The sequence below is a fragment of the Rhinatrema bivittatum genome, chromosome 16, assembly GCF_901001135.1.
Source record: "Rhinatrema bivittatum chromosome 16, aRhiBiv1.1, whole genome shotgun sequence".
NCBI lineage: Eukaryota > Metazoa > Chordata > Amphibia > Gymnophiona > Rhinatrematidae > Rhinatrema > Rhinatrema bivittatum.
Genome location: NC_042630.1, coordinates 37,593,671 through 37,608,181, shown reverse-complemented (window position 1 = coordinate 37,608,181; position 14,511 = coordinate 37,593,671). Strand labels below are relative to the sequence as shown.

The following is a 14,511-nucleotide window of genomic DNA, read 5'->3' as shown; positions in this document are numbered from 1 at the left end:
TGGCCAAGGACTTTTCACTGCAGTAGCTGAGCTCTGTGGGGAAGAGGGGTGGTTTATAGAAATAGATTCTCCCTCCTTCCCCAAGATAGGCGCAAACTAGGCACAGGTAATATAGGCATCAAGAGTATTGCCACTGCTCCTTTGTCTCTTATCTGGCTCTGCTTCTGAGCCACATTGGCATGCCACAACCCAACTAGACAAAATTCAACGTGGATCCTCCAGCCACCACTCATGCTCTGAAGGCCCTGTGGTAGCTGCACCTCTTGCACAGGTTTCCATAGTAACAGGAAACCAGTGAGGGAGATGATGGCAGGGCACCACAAGGCCTTGAGAGCACGAGTGATGGCTGGAGGACCCACATTGAATTTTCTTTTTAAAGCTGTTGCTGCTACTGCTGGAGGTGAGTGCCACTGCGGCTTGGAGGTAAGAGGGTTGACCTGAGAAATCGAGAGGAAATAGATGAAGGCAATTGGGGGGGGGGGGGAACCTTTGCCCTTTCTCCTTCTGTACTGCTGTCTGAGATAAGGGATGGGAGTTGAACCCCCTTCCCTCCATGGGTACCCAATATATAAATCCAGTCCTAGTGCAAACAAAGGCTCATAGTGTCGTAACCCAATAGAGGTCCGTTCTGATTGAACTGGAAGAGACCTACTGAGGCAAAAACAAAGTGCAAACAGGAGAAGGAAGTAGATTTTGTAGTTGGTAACCTATTCCTGTATCACATTGGCTCATGTTCATGTAAGGAAGGGAGTATACATTTCACATGACTGAATTTAATCACTAGCCAGAGTCGGCGCCAGATTATTGCTGGTCTTTTACAAGGAAATGTCCAGGATGCAAATCTCTGCACACGGGGTCTTGCCATCTGCTCCAAACCCCCCGACCAGGTACAGCTCATCATTCAGGAGGCAGGTCTGATGCCCGACTCGCTTCTGGCCGGGGTCCAAGCTGGGGACGCGGAACCAGGCTGCTGGAGAGCCTCCTTAAAAATACAATGGAAACGGTGAGTTTCAGTAGGCAGCAGATTGGCATTTAACCCTGCCCTAGAGCTGTTCCCTCCTGAGCTCATTTCAGCGTTAACTTCCCATGGTGCGTCTTTCTCCCTAGAATTTGGAACATCAACCAAAGTACGCCATGAGAAATCAAGTGGCGGGAAGAGACAGCGCCCCAAACAAAATTCTCATACTCCAAAAGGCAACAGCTTGGTCGCTTCATAAATGTTTTACATTAATTCACAGCATTCCCTCTCTCTATTTTATTCAATTTCTGTGGTTGTAGCTTTCCGGATTTATTACAGCCCTAAAACTCTTTCAAGATAATCTCTTCCCTTTCCTCTCCTCCTGCTCTCATTGCTATTACTCTTCTTTTGATCTCCTTATTCTTAACTCAAGCTTCCTTTTATGTCCTTTGTCTCTTCCCTTCCTTGTACATTTTTTCTCTTCTCTTCCATTTCTTCCCACTTTTGTCTCTTTCTTGCTCACTGGAAAGCAGCTTTCCTTGTCTTCTCCCATTCCCCTTTTTCTTGCTCATTTGTGAGGTTCCTGGTTTAGAATTTCTTACTGGTATCGTGGATGTACAGATCGTTGCAGACGGAATCTCGGCCCCTCGTTAACGTCTCTCCGCCGAACGCAATGGCAAACGGGCCGACCTCCGTGCACGACTGATGCCTCAGGCTTTTCGGGGCACCCTGTGACGCCTGCTCTGAGCCAATCAAACGCGAGAGCTTCTCGATCAGCTTTGGAGCATGGACTGTCCCCACCTGGAGAGGAAGAAATGCACACAAGATGGGGTTAGTGTGGCTAAAGAAGAGATGCAAGACGCAGCTGGGAGCAATTTCTTGTCTATTACAGGACTATAGGCAATGTGCAGTAGCAGTGCAGTTCTCAGTCATTTTATGTCCACTCTTCCCAGCTGTGTGGAGGAGCTCACAGCTCCTGCAGATCCAGCCTCTCAGCAGAAAGTGCTGTAGAGAATGGTATATGGCAGGAATGTCTGATGGAAGACTGCCTGGGAGTCCCATGCATCTGTGGGAACTCACATGAAGCTTTTCTTTGCTCCAGCGTCCGGCGACATCGGACTCTGAAGACTCCCGACCCCCGAACACCAGCAGCTTGTACCCAATGCTCTTCCCGTCTTTACCCCGGTCCTGCAGCAGCATTGCGGAGTGGCCCGCCCTGGAGGCTGTGCGAGATGCCTCCTCTCGATACCTGGGAAGAGAGAGAAGCTCTTCACAGAATCATTGCCATGTGATCTCCTTGCCCCATAACCTAATTCAGGCCTACAAGGTTCTCTACTGGGCTGATGAAAGTTAAATATAAATATTTCTAGATGGTGGATCCCTGTTCTCACGAGTTCCCTAATGCAGTGAACTTCTTGAGTCCTAGTTCCTTATGGTGATCATGGATTCACTGGAGAATCACTGCAAAGTTACCACAGACTCCTGACTACCAGTGAGGCTGAAACAAATCCTGTTTTCAGTCCTTTTGCATTCTGGGATTTGTAGTCCTGTGTCACCTAGGGAAAGACAGCATTGGACCTCTGCGTGCCCAAGGATCAGAGTTGAAAATCAGGATTGATTGGGTTGTCCTTGATGTCCTAGGATTGACTGCTGAACTTTGCCTGAGCCCGACAGGTTCTTTTAATTGGGAATGTTACTTTCAAGGAAGAGCCGAAGGCTCAGTCTAATACCAAATACAGCAAAAGACAGGCTTTGGTATATAATAGCATAAGATATATGTTGGGGAGTACAGGAAAATTGGTTCTTACCTGCTAATTTTTGTTCCTGTAGTATCACAGATCAGTTCAGACTCCTGGGTTTTGCCTCCCCTCCAGCAGATGTAGACAGTTTTATTGACACTGCCACATAACATGAGGTAAACAAAAACAACTGATCTCACTCGAACAAATGAAGAGGTGTGACAGAATTTGTTTTAAATTGGACAGAATGACCATATTGCACTGTATGATGAGTATCATCAGGGCTCGAAGAGCTGCCCTTTTAAAGTGCATGGGTTTTAGTCATCAGTCAGTCTGAATCTGTGTAACACACATTCAAAAGCCATGTGCAATATAATCTTCCCTTTGTGTATAGCTCAAAAAAGCACTTATCTATAAAGTGGCTTCCCAAAGTGTTAGGGGTGCTGTTTAAAGAGGTTCCACTGCCTTATCGTTGAAATGCCCGACATTGCAATGTGTTGGAAGATCTAATTTCATCCTCCTTCAGGGGACCACAAACTACATATGAAATCAGCAAAACCCCAAAATAGTCATTTGGGGAACATATAAAATGCTGTGCCAACTATGCCTAAAGTCCCACAGGAGAGAATCGTGTTAGATGTCGCTTTCTAAGTCTCCCAATGCCCCATGAATTGACTGTCGGGTAGAAAGCTGTCCGCTTTAAACAGCCGCACATTTTACTCTCAGAATAACTCCTGCCAGCACAGACGCTGGTAAAATTACTGAGTTGGCCTGTAAGTGAGAAGCCACTAACAGCGCCAGATGCTGCTCTGCCCAGCTGATTAGTTCCCAGGCTTCTTGAGCCACCGCCCGACTCTCCCTGTCCGTTGATGTAAGCCACCAGCGTCATATTGTCTGACAAGACTCTCAGAGGCTTCCCGCTCAACAAGGGCAGAAACGCCTGCAGTGCTAAACACAATGCGCTCATCTCTAAGCGACTGATGGACTACGAGGCTTCCTCCATCGACCACTGCCCCTATACAGATGGTCCTGACACACCACTCCCCCTACAGAAAGACTGGAAGCGGTGGTTACAGTCGTCCAGACCTAGGACCTCCACACCTTGTCTCAACTTGTGCGGAACGAACTACCATGAGAAACTGGGCCTGGCAAACTCCGAAAGAGGCAGTGGCAGCTGAAACTGCTCCGACAAAGGATCCCAGTGGGAGAGTAAAGCCGACTATAGAGGTCTCATGTGAGCAAATGCCCATTGAAGCCATAGACCCAAGGACCTGCAAGAAATCCCAGAGTATGGGCACCTGCTTCTCCAACAATCTGCAGACTCGAGCTTGCAATTTGGAAATTTGCTCTTCGTTGAGTAATACCTTCCCCACCTTGGTATCGAAACGCCCCCAGAAATTCCAATACCTGAGATTGACTATTCATCCCAATGATGTCAGGCGCCAGAGGACTCAGTCCACTGCCTCCTAGCAAAGGACCTCTGACTTTGCTCAAATCAGCCAGCCGTCCCTCAGGAGAGCCGCTGCCAGCACGACCATCACCTTGGTGAAAGTCCTGAGCGCTGTTGCAGACCGAAGGGCATGGCGCAAAACTGAAAATGCTCTCCCAGAACCATGAATCTGATGATCAGGCCAGATTCCTATGTGCAAGTACGTGTCGGTCAAATCCAGAGACGCAAGGCACTCTACCTTGTGCACTGCCAGTCACTGGATACAGGGTTTCCATCCAAACCCGAGGAACCTTGAGAGCCATGTTTCCCCTTTTTTAAGTCCAGGATTGGATGGAATGTGCCCCCCTCTTGGGGACTATGAAATAAATGAGATAACGGCCTGTCCCCTTTCCTCCAGGTGGACAGGAACAATGGCTCCCAGCATGCGAAGATGACAGATGGTTTCCTGCACTGCTAACTTCTTTTCCTCATAAGTACACGGGGAGACCATGAACAAATCTCTTACCGGCTGAGCAAATTCTAAAGCGTAACCTTGTCTTCTCACACTTAAGATCCACTGGTCTGACATTATCTTGACCCACTCCTTGTAAAAAAAAAAAAAAAAAAAAAAAAGAGCCAACCAACCCCCTGCAACCGGGACCAAGGAGTGGACTGGCCTTGCTTCATTGGGTAGATTTGGCTCCACCGCCACCCTGGGAGGAGCCATTTCTACCCAGCTTTTGCTCTTGAAAGGACTGGTTCCAGGACTGTTGCCTTCCCGCGGACTGTCTCTGGACACCACCTGAAGCCTTGAGAGGCCGAAACCACCTATTCCCTCTGAAACGAGAGCATGAAGGAAAATACCCTTTCGGCTTATCTTCAGGCAATTTATGACCCTTATTCTCCCCGAGAACTTTGATCATCTCCTCTGAGTCCTAACCAAAAGGTAGCTTCCCCTTAAAAGGTAACGCTCCCAACTGAGACTTGGATGAAACATCCGCCGACCAAGTCCTCAACCAGAAGAGTCTCTGGGCTGAAACCACTGACATCATGGTCCTGAACAAAGTCCTGATGAGGTCATATAACGCATCAGCTCCATAGGCCACCATAGCTTCCAGTTGCTCCGCCTTAGATATTCAGACAAGGACTTATCCAGTTGCAACTGCTGCACCCAGCACAGGCCCGCCCTCAGCATAAAACTGCTACACACGGTCGCTCGAATGCCAAGGGCTGACACCTCGAAGATATTCTTGAGGTGCACTTCCAGCTTCCTATCCTGAAGGTCCTTCAAAGCTGTAGAACTGGTCACCAGAATGGTCGTTTTCTTAGCAACAGCCGAAACCGATGCATCCACTTTAGGGACCCTAAGGAGCTCAAGCGTATCCTCTGCCAAAGGATACAACTTATTCATGGCCCTGTCAACCTGCAAGCAGGTCTCGGGAGTTTCCCACTCACTAAAAAACAACTTGCTGACATGTGGAAGAGAAAAGACCTTGAGGGACATCGGAGGCCATCCATGACTGGGTCCACTTCCTGATCCAGTTCCTCTTGAGGGATCTTTCTACCCAATTCTTCCAGAACAGTGAGTATCAGGGGACCCAGCTCTTCCTTGTGGAACAGCCATAATCACCTTGGGATCATCCCCTTCTACAGCTGGGTTCTATGCCCACACCTGTTTCCAGAACCTGATCTGTCAAAACTGGATCCAACTCTGGCAGATCCTGCACCTATGGATCCTCACCTTCTGAACCCTCAGAGGAGCTCTCCACAGCAGTCGTTGGTGCTGGGGCCCCTGGGACTCGCCGAACTCTCATAGCCCCTGCAGCCTAAGAAAGTCTAACCCTCTCTGCCAGCCTTGGTCGCACCAATGCCCCCTGCTCAGCCCTATGCCACCCTGTGGCTTTCCTGGCCTTGTAAGCCCTGTGTAGCAACAGGACAAAATCAGAAGAAAAAGTGGAAGTGTCATCTCTCCAGGAGATCCTCCTGACTGAGGCCCCTCAGTATCTTGACCTCCCCCGGAGGTTTAACCACCGGGGATAAAGGAGGAGGGAAATCCTCCTCCCCCTCTGTGGCTGACGAAGCAGCCACAAATGTGGACAAAATGGCTGCTGTTCCGCACTTATCAGGAAGGAGTCGACCACAGGTTGCATCACTGGAGAGAGCCTCCCAGGCTCATGGTGCTTGGCCAAAGCTGCTGCGACTGTCAACAAAGAGCCGCCCCCCCTCCCCCCGCCAGAGAGGCACCGGGAGCATCGGTCATTGCCCCAAGAGACGCACGTGCGTCCCCACAAACAGTGCAGCTCTACCTGTGTAGCATTACAAATGGGTGCCAAGCCGCAACAATTTATCAGCTGCCAGAGGGACCGGAAAGTAAAGGCAGAGCTGCCCGATTGTCTGTAAGGAGGAGTTGGATTAAGGGCTTGCTGACCCATAACAATACCCCCCTCTTTTCTTTTTTTTGCAAACTTTAATCAGGCTAAAGAAAAGGCAACAAAACCACTTCCCTGTAAAAACAGAAGACTGGCATCAGGCTCTGTCAGACTTCCAGGGCAAGGGAACTGGGACCACCCGTTTTCTGCCCTTTCCGGCAAAGAAGGATCGAGCGATAAAGGGTCTCCAACCCCCCCCCCACTCGTCCGCCTCAAAGACCAGGGGGGGATAACCCCACCAGGACCTAGCAACCCCCTGGGAGGCAATACTTCTTATTCTTTTAGACTTTTATTTTCTTTTTAAACTAATCTCACACTGCAGGTTTTGCACCTCCACCATCTGCTAGGCAGAGAAATACTGAGGGACTGCAGGTGGCACCTCGGGTTAACTGTCAGCATCAGTAAAACTTTGTCTCCATCTGCTGGAGGGGAGGCAAAACCCAAGAGTCTGGAAAATCTAGGTACTGCTAAACCAGTGGTTTCCCAACTCCTAGCCGGATGCTTCCTGCAGGACTGCAAGCACCAGAGCACGTTGGGGTGGCTGATGGAAAGCTAGGATCAGACTATCACCTCTTGTTGACATGCACTGGCATTGGCAGCCTTGATCTTGGACTAGCCATTCCTGCAGCTGTTTTTTTGGGGGGGGTTTTGTATTTTTTACAGAGATGGAGCCCTTCACCGAGTGATTCCCAAACCTATCCTGGTTTCCTCGCAGGCCGTTGAGCTTGCACGATATCCACAAAGAATATACAGGAGATCTATTTCCATACAATGTATGCATACCTGTCAACGAAGGAGAAGCAGCCAGTGCTTAGAGTAATTGGCTTGGAACCAGGGGTTCAAATCGTGCCTTTTTTTTTTTTCCCCACTGATTCTCCTTGTCAGCTTGGACAAGTCACTTTCTCATATAGCTTCAGATACTTACTTAAGAGTGTAAGCTCTTTAGGCCAGGGACTTAATATACCTGAATACTTATTACCACTGTACATCCAACAGTGCTACAGAAGTGAGAGGTGTTAAATCCAGGAAAACCACGCTGGCTTGTAGTTAGAAGGAGAGGTTTTGAGTACCGCTTTTTATTGCTATATAATATAGTTTCCCAACCCAGTCCTGGAAGCATGCCTACCCAGTCTGATTTCCAGGATCGCTGCATTAAAGATGCATGAGAAAATTCCTTTTCATTACCGATATCCTTAAAACCAGACCAGTTAGGTATGCCTTCAGGGGGGGGACGGGGACGGACGGATAGACAGACATGCTGCATTATAGTGGATGCTCTGGGGCTGCAAAGACAGATTAAAGACAAATGTATGGATGCCTCCAGGCCGTCCTAGCCCGTAATGTGGGGAAAACATGAGAAGGCGTGGCTTTGGGAATATTTTCTAATTTAGAACGTGTGACAGAGACCTCCTAGGGTCCCTTTCATTCCTCACTGAGGCATGGCCAGGGACCTTCGTTTTCTGTTTTCTCAGTGTTTATCACAACAAAATGGGGCAAACTATGTAAAAAAAAAAAAAAAAAAAGTGTCACTTTTTCCTACCGATTATTCTCCCAATGTTGTTCGTTATAATAAACATGAATAAATTCCTGGCAAAACGAAGGTCCCTAGGCATGGCAGGGATTGAAAGGAATTTCCAAAGTTGAGGCTCTGTGTGCTTTCCCTATTCTTTTTTTTGTTTTTTCCTTCTGATGCTATGGTTCAGTTTAGCTGCAACAAGTGGGGGAAAAACCGCTCGGCTGTCTGTGTGCGCACAGCCCGCCCTTCCATGCTTGCTTTCTAAAGTCTGAATTTACAGCAGAAGGGCTTGTGCTGGCTGGAGAGATTAGAAGAGCGTTGGGAGAGGGCTTAGGGAATGGGAGCGCTTGCCTCGCATAATAACGTCATGGGGGGTTTTTGGGGGCTCAGAAAATACAGGCCTCAGCCTTTTCAACTTATCTGAACTGTTTCTATTTTCTTGTGGTGGCTTTCTGTCCCTTTATTGGAGAGTTATTTTGCCTGCAGCTGGATGGACAGAAATAGATCCCTTTTATATAATTGCTTTCCAGTGGTTGGGAAGCATAAAAAAGTAAGAAATGGTTCTCCTATCCCAAATACCTGGCATTTCCACTTATAGCAAGAAGCCTGCAGACGATCTTATGGGTCAAAGCATTGGGTATCTGGCATGGGACATCCATTCATTACTTTATGTAATCCCCACATGCTTGGCGCAAACATGGCTGATCTTGTAGGTTGAACTTTTCAGCACTTCCCAGAAAAGACAAGAAGCAGGAAGTAACAGTGTGAGCTGAGACAGACGGGATGGCCAGACTGCAGTTCTTGGAGACCACAAATGAGTCTGGTGGTCAGTGTAACCTGAGCTAGAGACTGAGTATAGGAAAAATTTAGTGCATAAAAATTAATTGTGGCGACTCATTTGTGGCCCACCCTTCAGAAGCGGAGTTGGCGGTCTCTGTTGTGAGAAAAGCTTACCAGTAGGTTTTGGTGTTGGCATTGACACGTAGGGTGTACACGCTGGCATAGCGTCTCTGGGTGCGCAGCCCGCCTTCCCTGCCCACAATGCGGAGCTCGTGGTCTGTTATTTTGGTGCAAGTGTGGCTGCTGAGCCCCACAGGGGGGTCATTGGAGGGACCCTCTGCCCACTTGTCCCACTGCCCCCGCTCTGTGTCGAAGCCCATCACAGAGGAGACCCTCCTGTTCCCATCCCATCCTCCAGACACGCAGAGCCAGCGCTCCCCCAGCAGCACCGTGGCATGGTGGCTGCGGCAGTGGTCGCCGTCCATCGCCACTCTCTGTGCTGCCTGCTGAGCTGGGTCGAAGGTCACCACATCCCCAAGAGGGGGTTGCCTAGGGTCCATGGATTTCAGGCCTCCATAGAGGTAGAGTTTGTCCTTCACCACGGTGCACGTGTGAAACGCTCTTGCAAAAAGATCATCTTGTGCCACGGGCTTCCACGTCCAGCAGCTGTTGGCTGTCGTCATATCCTTTCCTGCAACTATACCACAAGAAAGGTAAGAAACCTTTGTCAGTTGTAACAAGTCTCTTGATTAGCTAAGTCACCCTCACCTGACCTAATATGCCATTGATTTTGGCCACTGAGCAGCGATTCCCACATCTGGAGGACCCCACAATTAGGCCTGCAGAGATAGCAACTGGCCTGTTCAAGGAGGGATATTTTAGACTATTCCTGGATTTCTAACATCCACAATTCTGATGCATTCAGTACCAGAAGTGGCTGAGGCAGGGACTACAACTCCCACAATGCACTGGGATGTAAGTTCAACAAAAAGAGGCCTGTCTAACAGTCTCCTTCCTTGACTTGGGTCTGATGTGGCAGCTGAGGGGCTGGTTGATGTTCCCTCCTGCCAAGCCAGAGATCCTCAGATCTGGTCCTGGAGAACTACAAAATGTTCTCTTTGGCAGGATCTCCACAGTGAATATGCATGCTGTATATTTGTATGCCATGGAGGCAAGGCATGCAAATATATGTCTAATGCATATTCATTATGGAAATCCTGAAAACCAGACTAGTTTGTGACCATTGAGAACTGGATTTGGGAAGGATGCAAACCTATCTAAGTTTTCGAGTTATCCACCATGAATGCTCGTGATCTGTGATTGTGAATATTTTGTTTAACATCCTGATTGCCTATCACTATGAAAATGTGCTTTGCATATGGTACTCAAGGACTGGGATTCTGTGCCCCTGTTCTAAAAATTGAGTAAAAAGAAAAGCCTTGCAAAATTTGCTTCTGCTGAAGGTGATCCCAGCGAAAGAGTAGAAAATAACAATCATCTGATTTAACACACGCACACATGCGGCCACCTCTGGGGTGGAGGCGCTGGCAGCATGCTTCAGGCACTCAGACTGAATTAAAGCTTTTCCAAGAGAAGCAGGACAGGAAAAAAAAAAAAACCAACCCACTAGAGCACTGGCAAGCTGAGGCCTAGGAAGATAAAGTGACTTGGCCTAAAACCACACCGTTGCTGGCAGAGCTGTGATTAGACCTGAGGCATAGAGGGACCCCCAGTGCCTCATGGGCAATGTTGTGCGCCATCATGCGGAAGTCCCTCTAGCCTGACCCAGGTTGGCTGGAGCTGGGGGTGCTAGAGAAGGTAGTGTTTGATGCCTGTGGGAAGAGGTGGAGTCATGGCACCTGGTGGCTAGAGTTAAAGCTCTTGATACCGAGTTCTAGAAGGAACCCCCAAGCCAGGGCTGCTGGCCTCAGGACCGTCACTACCATGCCCAGACTAGGATCAGCAGGAGGGAGAGAATATGGGAGAAAAACCTGGATGTTTACCAAAGTCTACCAAAACACCCAATGGCTCTCAGATATTTACCTTACTCCTTCCAGCCCTATGCAAACTTATGGAACCAATGCAAGCACGTTATACAAACTTAACTGAAACACAACAATCTACGTTTATAAAGCCTACAATATTTATATTGACAATCACATGATTCTTTGGAAACTCTGTTAAACATTGAAACTTTGTAAACCGTTGTGATGGCGAAACTGAACGAGAGTATATAAAACTCGATAAATAAATAAGTACTCAGATAGTTGCAAATGAAAGCTCAATAGAACTGCAGCACAGGGAGACAAGGCCTCAGGATCACAAGCAGAGTCAGTCAGAGGCACTGCCCGCATTCGAACTTGCATCCCAGTTATTCTGATTAGTGGGAGGCCACCTCCAGACCTTATAGATGTCAGTCTGCTCAGATTTTCGATCTATTCCCAATGCATACGATTGAAGCTGTTTGCAAGCAAAATTATCTCAGGCACATTCAGGCCGATACAGTACAGTGCGCTCCGGAGCGCACTGTACTGTATCGGAGCGCACTGTTAACCTGCATTTGAATGCGCGTTTTCGACGCACTAGCTTTACCCCTTATTCAGTAAGGGGTAATAGTGCGTCAAACGCTCGTCCACCCCCCGGAAACTAATAGCGCTCGCAACATGCAAATGCATGTTGATGGCCCTATTAGTTATTCCCACGCGATTCAGTAAGTAAAATGTGCAGCCAAGCCGCACATTTTACTTTCAGAAATTAGCGCCTACCCCAAGGTAGGCGTTAATTTCTCTCGGCGCTGGGAAAGTGCACAGAAAAGCAGTAAAAACAGCTTTTCTGTACACCCTCCAACTTAATATCATGGCGATATTAAGTCGGAGGTCCCTAAAGTTTAAAATAATAAAAAAAAAAAAAAAATTTAAAATGGGCCAGTGGCTGTCAGCGGGTTTGAGAACCGGTGTCGGCTGTCAAACTCGCTCTCCTGCGGTTTTTACTGTATGGGCCTGATTGATTTCAGCTACCGGTAGTCTGGAAACGTGAGCGGCGCGGTGGCCATGAAGACCGGATGTTGCTTGGCCCCTGCTTGCAATATCTCATTCATATTACACAGATCAGTAGTGCAAGAGCTCCCGCTGCACCACCTCGCCGGGAAAGCCAAGAACAGACAGGCGGATACATTCAACTGTGCATTTGGAATTTCAGTGCACGGTTTTAACGCCAGATTATTTTTTTTTTTTAACTCCCAATGCAGCAAACTAATGATAGGCTAAATGCATCGGGAGTTAAAAAGTGCTTGGACTGAGCTAAAATGTACATGCGGGGGGGCGGGGACTGGGGAAGAGACAGATGAAAGTAATAAAACCATAAATCATACTTATCTGTCTCTTTGGCCGCGGCTAGCCCCCGCCATTTAGCGTCTAAGTATGACCTTATCTAGCTAAGTGGCGGCAGCGTGGGACAGAGTTCTTTTTATTTTTTCTTTTTGTGACTTTATCTGTCCGCACATTTCTGGCCCAGGAGTTAAGTTCCCAGCGCTCAGTGCCCTCGGGTGCACTGGATTCCCATGCGAGGACACCGGGCAGGACTCCAGGTCAGGGCGGCGCATTCTCTGCGTGCAAAACTCCTTGCTGCATCGGCAGGGAGGTTTCCGCTCGCAAAATGTGCGATCGGCTGAACGCCTGTTCTCTCTCAGCCCGAGAAAGAGAGATCTGGTCTAGGAAAAAAGATGAAGTTAAGCGCCGGCCACCACTCCTTATTGACAAAAAAAAAAAGAAACAGCCAGGACCAGCTCCCAGCAGGGGAAAGGGAGAGACCTAGCCCCACCTGATCAAAGTCTTCCATGCGCAGTCCTGTTACCTAGCAACCTGTAGCCCATGGCAACCAAGCACCGCGGCCTGGCAACTGCTGAGGCTGCGGTAAAGCGCTGGGGCCTGCCAGAAAGTGCTTCTCAGCGTGGTAATGGTTATGCTGGGAAAAAAATCAAACCCTTCTAAGCCTTCTGCTTTTACAGGAGCAGAGGCAAGAGTTTCCACCTCATGCTCCAGTCCTGGTTTTGCCCCATTGCATGCAGGGAAATGCAGATCCTACTTTCCATAGAGAACTGGGGTCTGCATCTCCCTGCCTACACTAGAGGCAAAACCAGAAGTGGATGAGTTTCTTTGGAAGGACCTGGGGAAGGTAGAGGGAAGAAAGCAGGGCTTGGTGACCCCCACCCGCTCATAGCTAGCCTGGTTTTCAGAATACCCACAATGAATATGCATGAGATATATTTGCATCCTCTGGGTCTTCCATGTATGGGAATCTTATCTTATGCATATTTATTATTGTGGCTGTGGGGATTAACAGGACAGGCAGGGGAGGCCCTGGAATAAAGTGTCCACACAAATAAATTACTAAAAAACACAATTCCTTGTACGTACTCAGATCAGTCCAGACTGCTGGGATTTGCCTCCCTTCCAGCAGATGGAGACAGAAAAAAATTTGAAGAGCACCGCGGGAGAGCAGGCGAGCGCACAGTCCACTCTCCTGTGCGCGCGATTTAGTATCGGCCCGCATGCAAATGAGGGCCCGCATTAAAAAGAGGCGCTAGGGACACTAGCTCTCCCCTAGCACCTCTTTTTTGACAGGAGCGGTGGCTGTCAGCAAGTTTGACAGCCGACGATCAAGTTTGTTGGCGTCGGTTCTCAAACACGCTGACAACCAAGGGTTTGGAAACCAGACGCCTGCAAAATTGAGCGTCCGGTTTTCAACCTGTGAGCTGCGGGCCGATTTTAAATGTTTTTTTTTTTAATTTTTAATTATTTTTAACTTTTGGGACCTCCAACTTAATATCGCCATGATATTAAGTCAGAGGGTGTACAGAAAAGCAGTTTTTACTGCTTTTCTGTGCACTTTCCCGGTGCCGACAGAAATTAATGCCTGCCTTTGGGTAGGCGCTAATTTCTGAAAGTAAAATGTGCGGCTTGGCTGCACATTTTACTTACTGAATCGTGCGGGAATAACTAATAGGGCCATCAACATGCATTTGCATGTTGCGGGCGCTATTAGTTTCGGGGGGGGGGGGGGGTTGGACACGCGTTTTGGCTTCTCTGGATTTGACGGAGGGCTATCTGCATATTGGAATCCACAAGGATCACCAAAGGATTCTCCGCTTTATGATCCTCAGTCCATTTTCAGTTTCGGGCTGGCTACAGCTCCTCATACCTTCACAAAGGTAATGGTGGTGGTGGCGGCAGCTCTCCGGCAGGAGGGGATTCTGGTTCATCCAGATCTGGATGATTGGCTCATTCAGGCGAAGTCGGAAGACCTTTGCAGGCTGGCAGTACGCAAGGTGTTGCATTGCCTACACTCTCTCGGTTGGGTCGTCAAACATTCCAAGAGCCATCTGATTCCTTCCCAGGTTTTGGACTTCTTGGGGGCAAGATTCGATACTCGGGTCGGCAAGGTTTTCCTCATGCAGGAACGGATTGTCAAGCTGATGGCTCAGGCACAGCTTCTCATGTCACTGCCAGTACCCAGGACCTGGGATTACTTGCAGGTTCTTGGCTCTATGGCGTCCACTCTCGAACTGGTCTCCTGGGCTTTCGCTCATATGAGGCCTTTACAGAGAGCTTTGCTTTCCCTCTGGGATCCAGTGTTGGAAGACTTCCAGAAGTCTTTGCCAC

At 48.6% G+C, this 14,511-nt stretch overlaps 1 protein-coding gene across 2 annotated transcripts; it reads right to left on the bottom strand.

Moving 5' to 3' along the window:
* Nucleotides 1-587: 587 nt before the first annotated feature.
* On the bottom strand, nt 588-12,752 carry KLHDC9 (kelch domain containing 9). 2 transcript variants are annotated; one of them, XM_029581127.1, is made up of 5 exons: nt 12,671-12,752; nt 9,026-9,548; nt 2,039-2,207; nt 1,561-1,759; nt 588-982 (listed from the first exon to the last, which is right to left on the bottom strand). In XM_029581127.1, exons 2-5 carry the CDS (start codon nt 9,532-9,534, stop codon nt 816-818), a joined length of 1,044 nt encoding a protein of 347 aa, XP_029436987.1. In that variant the 5' UTR covers nt 9,535-9,548; nt 12,671-12,752; the 3' UTR covers nt 588-815. The 2 variants fall into 2 exon arrangements, with proteins under 2 accessions (XP_029436987.1, XP_029436986.1); XM_029581126.1 differs by lacking the exon at nt 12,671-12,752 and adding an exon at nt 12,222-12,631 and having other exon boundaries at nt 594-982.
* Nucleotides 12,753-14,511: the final 1,759 nt, after the last annotated feature.

Excerpts from the sequence above, each read along its gene's own strand:
- KLHDC9 (XM_029581127.1), bottom strand. The coding sequence starts at position 9,534 with ATGACGACAGCCAACAGCTGCTGGACGTGGAAGCCCGTGGCACAAGAT. Across the intron at positions 2,208-9,025 it reads GCCAACACCAAAACCTACTG|GTATCGAGAGGAGGCATCTC; the intron begins GTAAGCTTTTCT and ends CTCTCTTCCCAG. Across the intron at positions 983-1,560 it reads TCTGTACATCCACGATACCA|GAGGCTCTCCAGCAGCCTGG; the intron begins GTAAGAAATTCT and ends TGTATTTTTAAG.